Source organism: Pseudophryne corroboree, chromosome 8 (genome assembly GCF_028390025.1).
Source record: "Pseudophryne corroboree isolate aPseCor3 chromosome 8, aPseCor3.hap2, whole genome shotgun sequence".
Classification (NCBI taxonomy): domain Eukaryota; kingdom Metazoa; phylum Chordata; class Amphibia; order Anura; family Myobatrachidae; genus Pseudophryne; species Pseudophryne corroboree.
Window position 1 is genome coordinate 253827510 of NC_086451.1, and position 12106 is coordinate 253839615.

Here is a 12106-nt window from a genome sequence, read left to right on the forward strand (position 1 = left end):
TGTTTTGGAAGCCATTCACAAGCTGTATTCCCAGCAGGTGATAACAAGGTACCCCTCCTGCAACAGGGAACGGGGTATTATTCCACACCGTTGTGGTACCGAAGCCGGACGGCTCGGTGAGACCGATTCTAAATCTAAAATCTTTGAACACTTACATACAGAGGTTCAAATTCAAGATTGAGTCACTCAGAGCAGTGATTGCGAACCTGGAAGAAGGGGACTACATGATGTCTCGGGACATCAAGGATGCTTACCTTCATGTCAAAATTTACCCTTCTCATCAAGGGTACCTCAGGTTTATGGTACAGAACTGTCACTATCAGTTCAGACGCTGCCGTATGGATGGTCCACGGCACCCCGGGTCTTTACCAAGGTAATGGCCGAAATGATGATATTCCTTCGAGGGAAGGGAATTTTAGTTATCCTTTACTTGGACGATTCCCTGATTAAGGGTAAGATCCAGGGAACAGTTGGAGGTCGGTGTAGCACTATTTCAGGTAGTGTTGCGGCAGCACGATTGGATTCTCAATATTCCAAAATCGCAGCTGGTTCCGACGACTTGTCTTCTGTTCCTAGGGATGATCCTGGACACAGTCCAGAAAAAGGCTTTTCTCCCGGAGGAGAAAGCCAGGGAGTTATCCGAGCTAGTCAGGAACCTCCTAAAACCGAGCCAAGTCTCAGTGCATCAATGCACAAGGGTTCTGGGTAAAATGGTGGCTTCCTACGAAGCAATCCCATTCGGCAGATTCCTCGCAAGAACTTTCCAGTGGGACCTGCTGGACAAATGGTCCGGGTCGCATCTTCAGATGCATCAGCGGATAACCCTGTCACCAAGGACAAGGGTGTCCCTCCTGTGGTGGTTGCAGAGTGCTCATCTTCTAGAGGGCCGCAGATTCGGCATTCAGGACTGGGTCCTGGTGACCACGGATGCCAGCCTGCGAGACTGGGGAGCAGTCACACAGGGAAGGTATATCCAGGGCTTATGGTCAAGTCTGGAGACATCACTTCACATAAATATCCTGAAGCTAAGGGCCATTTACAATGCTCTAAGCTTAGCAAGACCTCTGCTTCAAGGTCAGCCGGTGTTGATCCAGTCGGACAACATCACGGCAGTCACCCACGTAAACAGACAGGGTGGCACAAGAAGCAGGAGGGCAATGGCAGAAGCTGCAAGGATTCTTCGCTGGGCGGAAAATCATGTGATAGCACTGTCAGCAGTATTCATTCCGGGAGTGGACAACTGGGAAGCAGACTTCCTCAGCACGACCTCCACCCGGGAGAGTGGGGACTTCACCTAGAAGTCTTCCACATGATTATAAACCGTTGGGAAAAACTCGACAGGTATTGCGCCAGGTCAGGGGACCCTCAGGCAATAGCTGTAGACGTTCTGGTAACACCGTGGGTGTACCAGTCAGTGTATGTGTTCCCTCCTCTGCCTCTCATACCCAAGGTACTGAGATTGATAAGATGGAGAGGAGTAAGCACTATATTCGTGGCTCCGGATTGGCCAAGAAGGACTTGGTAACCGGAACTTCAAGAAATGCTCACGGAGGATCCGTGGCCTCTACCTCTAAGAAGGGACCTGCTCCAGCAAGGACCCTGTCTGTTCCAAGACTTACCGCGGCTGCGTTTGACGACATGGCGGTTGAACGCCGGATCCTGAAAAGGCATTCCGGATGAAGTCATCCCTATCCTGATCAAAGCCAGGAAGGATGTAACCGCAAAACATTATCACCGCATTTGGCGAAAATATGTTGCGTGGTGCGAGGCCAGTAAGGCCCGACGGAGGAAATTCAACTGGGTCGTTTCCTACATTTCCTGCAAACAGGAGTGTCTATGGGCCTGAAATTGGGGTCCATTAAGGTTCAAATTTCGGCCCTGTCAATTTTCTTCCAAAAAGAACTAGCTTCAGTCCCTGAAGTTCAGACGTTTGTAAAAGGGGTACTGCATATACAGCCTCCTTTTGTGCCTTCAGTGGCACTTTGGGATCTCAATGTAGTTTTTGGGTTCCAAAAGTCACATTGGTTTGAACCACTTAAATCTGTGGAGTTAAAATATCTCACATGGAAAGTGGTCATGCTGTTGGCCCTGGCCTGGGCCAGGCGCGTGTCAGAATTGGCGGCTTTATCCTGTAAAGGCCCTTATTTGATTTTCCATTCGGACAGGGCGGAATTGAGGACTCGTCCTCAGTTTCTCCCTAAGGTGGTTTCAGCGTTTCACCTGAACCAACCTATTGTGGTGCCTGCGGCTACTAGGGACTTGGAGGACTCCTAGTTGCTAGACGTTGTCAGGGCCCTGAAAATATATGTTTCCAGGACGGCTGGAGTCAGGAAAACTGACTCGCTGTTTATCCTGTATGCACCCAACATGCTGGGTGCTCCTGCTTCTAAGCAGACTATTGCTAGTTGGATTTGTAGTACAATTCAGCTTGCACATTCGGTGGCAGGCCTGCCACAGCCAAAAATCTGTAAATGCCCACTCCACAAGGAAGGTGGGCTCATCTTGGGCGGCTGCCCGAGGGGTCTCGGCTTTACAACTTTGCCGAGCAGCTACTTGGTCAGGAGCAAATACGTTTGTAAAATTCTACAAAATTGATACCCTGGCTGAGGAGGACCTGGAGTTCTCTCATTTGGTGCTGCAGAGTCATCCGCACTCTCCCGCCCGTTTGGGAGCTTTGGTATAATCCCCATGGTCCTTACGGAGTCCCCAGCATCCACTTAGGACGTTAGAGAAAATAAGAATTTACTTACCGATAATTCTATTTCTCGTAGTCCGTAGTGGATGCTGGGCGCCCATCCCAAGTGCGGATTGTCTGCAATACTGGTACATAGTTATTGTTACCAAAAAATCGGGTTATTGCTGTAGTGAGCCATCTTTTCTAGAGGCTCCTCTGTTATCATGCTGTTAACTGGGTTCAGATCACAAGTTGTACGGTGTGATTGGTGTGGCTGGTATGAGTCTTACCCGGGATTCAAGATCCTTCCTTATTGTGTACGCTCGTCCGGGCACAGTATCCTAACTGAGGCTTGGAGGAGGGTCATAGGGGGAGGAGCCAGTGCACACCAGATAGTCCTAAAGCTTTCTTTAGATGTGCCCAGTCTCCTGCGGAGCCGCTATTCCCCATGGTCCTTACGGAGTCCCCAGCATCCACTACGGACTACGAGAAATAGAATTATCGGTAAGTAAATTCTTATTTTCGTCCATGCTACTTCTAATCAGCAGCCACCAGCCTTGGGCAAGGGGCAAAGGCAGAGTTACAAACAGGGAGAGGAGGTCATAGGACCATATGGAGGAAAAACATACAGTATGGGGAGGTTAGGTCATAGTCACACATGGAGAAGTAGGAGGCAGAGATACTCATATGGAGAGGGGTCAAAGGCACAACTGAGGAGGCAGTGGCCAGGGGCACTCTTGGGGAAGGGGCAGAGGTACATATGGCAAGGAGTGATGGTAGGTGCACATGGGTAGGTAGGAGACAGAAACGGTGAGGGGGGTCACAGTCGTGGATAAATGTGAAGGATGAGCTGTAATGACATCCTCCCCAGTGCAAAGTTCAATACTGAAGCCTCCTATGAGGGACAGGGGAGCTGCGACTAAGAAGTCTGACAAGGGGGCCTGCAGCGCTGATAATCCCTGCAGCAAACTGCTGCTTATGCACAGGCTGAAGTCTGCCTCTGACTACGAAGCAGTTCGCAGGAGAGATCATCACTCCTGCGGTCCTGATATAACATACCACTCACTGGGCCTAATTCAGAGTTGGTCGCAGCAGTAAATTTGTTAGCAGCTGGGCAAAACCATGTGCACTGCAGGGGGGGCAGATATAACATGTGCAGAGAGAGTTCGATTTTGCTGGGGTGCGTTCAAACTGAAATCTAAATTGCAGTATAAAAATAAAGCAGCCAGTATTTACCCTGCACAGGAAAAAATAACCCACCCAAATCTAACTCTCTCTGCAAATATTATATCTGCCACACCTGCAGTGCACATTGTTTTGCCCAACTGCTAACAAATTTGCTGCTGCTATCAACTCTGAATTACCCCCAGTGTTCCACACTAAATGTTGCACTTGGCACTACGCCGGGTAACCCCATCCCCATAGTTGCATAGTGGGAGTAACAAGGAGTGGGAATGTGCCAACTGTCTGTTATCAGCAAGTTGCTGTCATCATTGTTTTGTCCCTTGTAGTGAGCTGGGTGCAGGTGGAAGGCAGGCCTCAGAGGTGCTACGGGCCCCATAGCAACCAATCTCCCTGCACCACTGTAGCTACACCCTTTGATAACCAGTATCTGGACTGCCTATAGCTCTAACAATAAAAAACAAAACTGAACACAGCTACTGCAGTACCACGCTTTGCCATTGTGTGGCACTGTAGAGCCCTATCAGTCTTCTCTTGCTGACTTGCTTCACTAAAATCATATCAGCTCAGCTACCTTTTGTCATAGATTACGGTTTCATACAACTAAAAGTTCCTCGACTTAGTATATCCATGCTTGGCCACAGGTGACTTTATTAGTACCGCAGTCAATTTGATTTAACCATTTGTGCTGAGCTATCCTGGACTGTTGGGACCATGAGGACCATGTTTGGGAACCTCTGCTCTATAGAATTGCGAAACTGCATCAAAATTTGTCCAACAGTCCTCAATATTAGCCCGAATGGACAGATAGATGCCTACCAGGACTAGATTTTATATATTTTGAGAGAGTCGAAAATGAAAGTTGGTTGCTACGGAACATCACCTGTTCCACTTCACTAGTTTTAATAAATGATAAAGTGGTCCTCAGTTATGTTCAAAAGTGATTAATTCTGGCTAACCTGAAAGAAACATACAGTATGAACTGTTCCAATAAAAAAAATTTTTAAATATCTCAATCCTGGCCTTAGAAAATTAGATGTTTGCGTTCTCACAAGTGACAAAATTTGTGCATGTTTTACATTTTGAAAGCCTCGTAGCTCAAAATCTGCATTTTTTAAAAATGTATATTTGAGACACTGCTAGCATTAAATATGTGCATAACATCAGAGATAATGAAAGGTAATTTGCATTGGATCACTTGACATGAAATGACCCATAGATGCATAAAGGGACTAGTTGATGTACGCAATGCCGATATTTAGCAATTATCAGCTGTCTGCACATGTGCTTTGGTACCTTTTACGATGTCTCCCACAGTGAGGATTTATTTGTGAATTGATTGCCAATCAGGAACCATTTTGGGGCAGTTACAGGAGCGGCGGTAAAAATGAAGGCGTGACAGGACCATTTTCAGAGAGTGTTTCAACCCACAGATGTAGCCATCTTAGTCTATGAATTGTGGCAAAGTAGTCGCGCCAAGTATGCCTGCTATTAGCTGCACATTTGTGCACGCATGGCCATAGGGATTGCGTTAGCTAATCGCCGGGTGTGAATAGTCTTGTGCTGGCATGGCAAATCACACCCGCTTTGCGTGCATTCTCGTTGCGGTTTAATGTGCATGGCTGCTTCTTTACATCTGCGTTCTCTTAACCACTTGCCTGACATGGTTGCATCAGATGCGACCACATCAGCAAGTGTTTTATCTGACCTGGTCGCACAGGATGCGACCAGTCAGATAAAGGGTTAGCAGCGGCTGGGAAGAGAAACTTCCCTCCACTGCTGCTCTCAGAGCTGCCTCCCTTCACTGCTGATCGGTCTGCACGGCAGGACCCCCCACCCAGCAGCTGCAGACAATGGCAGCCACTGGGAAAGTGTAAAACAAGCCACCCCCAGGCCCTCCCTGTGTATCTGGCAGCTGTCTTGGTGTTAAAAAGTAACGTTGCGATGTTACCGATCTTCCCGACTGATGATCCGATATTTGAGAGAAAAATTATCATAAAAAAATTATTTTCTTTTTTTAACTAAAATCATTTTGGATAAGATTAAATTCATGATCTTCACCTAATTCACCAAAAAAAAAAAAAAACGTCCATTTCGGAGCTGTTTTTTTTTGGGGGGAAATCGTCCGTTAAGTGGTTAAGCAGAAAAAATGGCGACAGCGTCTTAAGTTCCCGCAGCTATTCTGTGTGACCTTAGGTTACTCAGACGTTCAATTAAAGAAGGCTCTGTGACCACCACTGCATGTGCGTAAGCCTATGCTGATATTTGGGAGGCCACTGGTGGGTGTCTGAACCCATTTCCAGTCAGCAGCATTAGCGTATTTGTGCACATCCTCTGCATGCGGGATCATATCGACAAATGCATTAGCGTACATTTCTGAATAAGGCCCAAAGTCATGTAATTTAACCTGTGTAAACAATGCGTTCTCATGTCTGCCATTGGTAAAACTTGTACATTAATGAGAGTAATGCATCGGTCACTGTAAAATATTACAGATATGAGAGATAGTATTCGGGTAATGTATTCTCCAATATGTTTATCTTTTGTATTTATATAGTTACATCTGCTGAATATTGACTAGGTGCTTGTGTACTAATGCAGCCTAAGGGGACAGTAAGTAAAGGGGAATTTTTGAGTAGCTATTGAAAATCTACCACAATAATTATTAACTGTCATAATAAAATTGTGAATTCACTGATCAAGCTCTCTAAACTAATAAATAGCTACAGTATATTAAATCTAGTGAATGGTATAATTTGAATTAAATATAAAAATAAAATGTAAGTTACTTTTAGATGTGGTTGTCTGCCCACTCCCCACTGTCAATCCTGATGGGTCTCTCTATTATACTGCAAACCAGCCCAGTCATGTGGCCAATTCTTTATTTAGTACTGGTACATTCCTATTCCTCTCGTTGGAGTCCTGCCTGTATAAACCTGATTTAAAGATAGCGGGAAAACATTACTATGGGCATAATTTTTCTTTTTCTTTTTCTCTCTCCTTACTGATCTTTAGACCAAATTGCTGTAATGTCCTTTTCATAGTTTTTCTTGTGTTTTTACTTTGATTATCTAATTTCATGTGTACCAAGGTTATTGGTATCTATCCAAAATTCATCTTACAGATACATCGGGATGTAGTCATGTGACCAGTGGCCGACGGCATACCACACCCGATACATCACTGTGCACTTTCTATTCCTGAGCAACAGACTCCTCTAACAGCAATTACTGTGCAGTGGAATTGGGACTGACGCAATGAAACTGCTTCTCGTAGATGCGCAAAGCGGTCACCCTTCTTTGGTATCCTAAGTGGGGGCTTCTCCTTTAAATTGGTTACACGTTTTGAAGAGCTCTTTTGGGAACCTCTTCAATCCACGTTTAGCCTTTAAATATAGTCTTTTGCTCTGTGGTTTAATGGACTCATAATGCATGATTACACAACTTCAGAGCCAGCCCTGTTAAATGAAGTGGTGACATTTTACGCGCAATTAGGCAAGCCAGAACAATTCTCCAGCTCTTAGCTGGGAGTTCACTGCAGTGTATATTGCAGGTTATCTATACAGACAGGAATGCCTTTTTTTTTTTTTTTTTTTTCTTATATCACCAATCATTAGCCCTGGCAAGTAAGAATGACTGAATTGGAGCCACAGGATCGGTGCTGTTGAGCTAAGTCATTCTGTGACAAAGCTCTTTTTTAAGTATTTGAAACAGAGTGTGTAGGAATAATGTGGTAGATGAACAAGACACACCACTTCGAAAACTAGACAACCTACCGCATCTAATGTGGGGACCCTGTGTTTATTCATGCCAGGATGCGGCAGATCTTGACATTCAAATGCCTATCTGTGGGCTTCTTAACACATAGGATGTTGTTGCCTTGTCGTCTCCAGACCATAACCACCAAGGAGCCACACCTTATTAAAGAAGGGATTCTCCTCTTTCAAATAAGGGTGTCCTTCTGTTTATTAAAGTTAGGTTGGTCAGACTCATATGAGTCTGTGGGTGCTAGGATGCTGGAGATAAAGCACTATTAATTCTCTCCCCTATTTTCCTGGTTGCCTAACAACATTATGAAACATTGTCAGAAAGTTTACAATAAATATTACATGTTCTGGTCCGTACACACTAGAAGCCTTGAAAGATGAACAATGTAGAAGATGAGCGATTTCCCTTGACCTCCCTGACAAACGAGTATACACACTGAGCGATTTTACAAATGATCTGAACGACGAAACGATCTGCTCTACTGAGGGCATTGAGCTGCATGCATGGAAGACTTGACAACCTGCTTCCAAGGGCCGCGGATGCGCACATCGTTCATCATTTGCTGTGTACACACTAGTATGATCTGAACGATTTGATCATTCACAACCATCGTTATCGCTCATATCTATGGAAAAAATCTTCTAATGTGTATGTGCCTTAAATTTTCCAACTCCAGTCCTGGGGGGAACCCTAACAGTGCGTGTTATCCAGGTTTCCTCACAGGATCGCAAGTGATATAATTAGCACCCCTGTGCATCTTTTAATATATGTCAGACTGTAATGTACCATTTGGTTTTCCACCATCTATGGGAAAACTTTCTGACATCAGTTGCTAACCATCTATGATTTGTGACCATCGATGGTCAATGGCCGTCCACCTTCCATGGCCACCTACCCTGCTATGGACAGTACTTAAGAATGACTACAGGTCTAATTAACACTCTCCTACTAGAAGTTTAATGCACAGGAATTGGATAATATCATTTTTCTATGTACATTTGTATTTTTTGCATTCTTTGTGTGCTTGATGCATGACAATTACCTGCTTTAACGGCCTCAATTGAGCAGAATTGCTCAGTCACTGGAGAGATAATTTATGCCTCTGCCCACTGTTGTCTTTCATGGCAGTGTTAACACTTCAGAGAGATTTATCGATTAGTATAGGGGAGAGAAAGATTGTACCTTTCTCTGCAGAGTTTGTAATACCGAGTAAATTGCAGTCAGTTGGCATTTTTATACAGGCTGTCATTGAAATGAAACACTATTTGCTTTAGCGAAGCCACAGAGATCAAGACTTATTTTAAAGTGACCTTTCTGGTGAAATTAATGGCCTTTTTAATTTCATAGCTCTCATAGAACTGTATATGATAACATTGGTTATTCAGGTTTCCAATTGACTTTTGACAGAATGGACCCGTGTGTGTGTGTGATGGAAACCAGGTGACAGTGCTGCCTTTTTGTACATTGTTCTACTCTAAGCGGGATAGTCAATTAAGCGCAATGTTGCGCACATTGCTGGTAATTACGGGAGGAAAGCAGTCACTCATTTTTGCTTTCCATCTATGGTGTGCAAACAAAAGCAACGGAGGTTTTTTCCATGGCTATCTCGTGTTATATTCAGACAGAATTAAATCTCCACCTTAATCTATTTTGCAGAGCTGCTGTGTAAATCCAGTATCTTTATCGATACACTGTGCACTGTACAGCATGCTGTTATATAGGATTGTGTGGCAAAAGCACTAAAACTGTTTTGAACTGTGAAATTAATGTAGTCTGTATAAATATATAAAATATACATAATTATAATATATACATAACAAATACAAAAAATGGTCAAAGAGAAGAGTACAATATGTATAAATCCTTAATTGTTTCTGTTTCCCATAGCTGAAAGAAGTGGATTCAAAGAAAATCTTAAAAGCTATGTTTTCCTATGTTTGGCCCAAAGACCATCCTGATTTACGAGCAAGAGTTGCCATATCCCTGGGGCTTTTAGCATGTGCAAAGGTAAGTGAGCTTGTAGCCTTTATCCAGAGAACCATTAATCACGTCCACTGGGAGACTGAAATAAGTGTGTGCTTATGGGAGGATGTGACCCTGCAGGTCACTTTTTATCCATATCAGTGGCACAATAGTTTGGAGATATTGGAAATCATAGTTTTAATACCTTGCTGCTCTACTGCCTTCTGTACAGAAAAATAGTGTGATCTAGACAAGAAAGAAGCTGTGACAGCAGCACATTTAACTCCTAGTTAGCGTGTTGTTCATTTGTCTGTGTGTTTGGAAACTCATGCGTTCTAAATGTGGAACATACTTTTTATGTAGTACTGTTGTTCGCACTGTTGTTATAAGATGGCACCGAGGACGGCTGCCTCGGTGCTGCTCAGCTATACAACACCCCCTTTTTTTTGTTGTTTTTACCCTGTATATATGTGTGCCCCCTGCGAGTGCAGTAACCCCGGTACCTGCTGTAACTAGGCACAGCAGATCAGACCTCTTGCAGCTCGCAGCTCCCTTGCCGAGCATGCTGGGTCTCCTGGCCGCCTCAGCTGCTCTTGCTGCCCTGTGCAAGAACAATGGACGTGGTTCAACGGCGGCGGCCCGCGGCGTCCACCAGCTTCCCCCGGAGAGGAAGTCAGCGGTCCCCGGCGAGGAAGAGCTCCAGCGGAGGGCGAGGTAGTTAGCCACTCCAGGAGAGGAAGAGTACCAGCGGGAAATGTGCGGCCATCCCCCCAGAGACCCTGCGCCCGCAGAGGCTCCCGCGACCGCAGCACCGCCGCTTTCCCCGGCAACGGACGAACTCTCCCCCGGCCTGGCGGCGCCCAGGCAGCGAAGATCTGCAACGCTCCCCATAGATAACCGAGGCCCCCGCTACGACCCCCAGTTAGGTTCCTATGCGGCAGAGAAGACGAGGACCCCCAGCCGAGTTCTCCGGAGGCAGTGGAACTTCCTGCAGCCATGGACACCTGGCAAGGAAGGACAGCAAGGAAGGAGGTGAGGTGATATCAGCTCCGGAGGGTCACGGCGCCAGGCTCCAGACCTGCAATGGCCTAGCCCCCTGCCCTCCCGGCTCACCCCCCACGCAAGCTCTCCCCCCAGCTGCAGCTCCCTGCACGAACCACAGACACGCTGGCTCTCCCAATTGCTGCTACTCCCCCTGGCGTGATGCGATAGGGGCCCCCAGCTGCGACAGTGACAAGCCTAGTGGTGGCAGTGTAGGTCCCCCCCACATAGTTGGAGCCGAGGTGCCCCAGTCGCGGCACGGCTTCGGTACCAGGAGAGGGCGATGTCGACACGCTCCACAGAAATGGCAGAGGCGATAGGAAACCTCTCCCCCCACCCCCACCCCCCCCCCCCCCCGAGCGACAACGGGCCCCACCGGTCGGTGAACGGGGAGGCGTCCTGCGAGTGCACTGCAACACGTTCACAAATAGTGGGGCTGAAGGTACCCCCAGGAAGGCATGGCATCCCCGCACTGCTGCAGCCAACTTAGCTTCCTGGAAGCCTGGGTCGGCCCCCACCGAGAGTATAGGTGTACAGGAACCTGCAGGAGGGGCTGCCGTGCTGGTACCCTTGTAAGGTGGAGACTAAGAAGCCACCGGTCAGCCCTCCCAGCGTTCCTACTCACAAACACACGATCTTTTGTGAACAAGGTGGACGAGCTGTCCTTGCTCATAAGCGATGCGAGGTCAGGCATTGCTGGATGATCTATCCTTTGCTTCAGACGTGGCTGGACGATCAAATTGCCGACTCCTCAATGTCCCTAGCCTCTTCAGGGCTGATCGCGACAAGGAGCTCTCCGGTAAAACTAGAGGTGGTGGAATCTGCTTCCACATAAATGAAAGGTGGTGCACCGACGTCACAATCCTAAGCAAATCATGCAGCCCACTTCTGGAGATGCTTATCAACTGTAAACCGTTCTACTCCCCCGGGGAATTCGCCTCAATAGTCGTGTTGGGAGTGTATGTTCCCCCCTCATGCAAGTGCAAACGAAGCCCTACGCCAACTGGCCATCAGGATATCGGACGCAGAACTCAAAAATCCGGTCTCGCCGCTCATACTACTGGGCGACTTCAACAGCACAAACCTGAGCCAGGAGCTGCCGAAGTTCAGGCAGCAAGTCAAATTCCCCACCAGGGAAGGGCGCACCCTGGACCACTGTTACACCACCATGATGGATGCTTACCAGTCTATCCCCCATTCAGCCCTGGGCCTTTCCGACCACTGCCTAGTTCAGCTCCTCCCAACCTACTCCCAGCTGCTAAGAAAGGCAAAACCTGTAGTTAGGTCCACAAAAAGCTGGACAAGCGAAGCTAAGCAGAAGCTCCAGGCCTGCTTTGACTGCACAGACTGGAGGGTCTTTGAATCCTCGTCTACTGACCTGGACGAACGGACTGACATATGGACATCCTACATCAGTTTCTTTGAGGACATGTGCGTGCCAATCAAGACATTCCACTCCTTCAACAACAAGCCGTGGTTC

At 46.8% G+C, this 12106-nt stretch overlaps 1 protein-coding gene across 2 annotated transcripts in view; it reads left to right on the forward strand.

The window, feature by feature from the left end:
• The window catches only part of ABCB7 (ATP binding cassette subfamily B member 7), a 432229-nt gene that overhangs the window by 282883 nt on the left and 137240 nt on the right, over window positions 1-12106 (forward strand). For both annotated transcript variants that reach the window (XM_063937177.1, XM_063937178.1), the window contains exon 4: window positions 9511-9630. In XM_063937177.1, the coding sequence (XP_063793247.1) occupies window positions 9511-9630 (120 nt within the window). The remainder of the gene's footprint in view (window positions 1-9510; window positions 9631-12106) is intronic.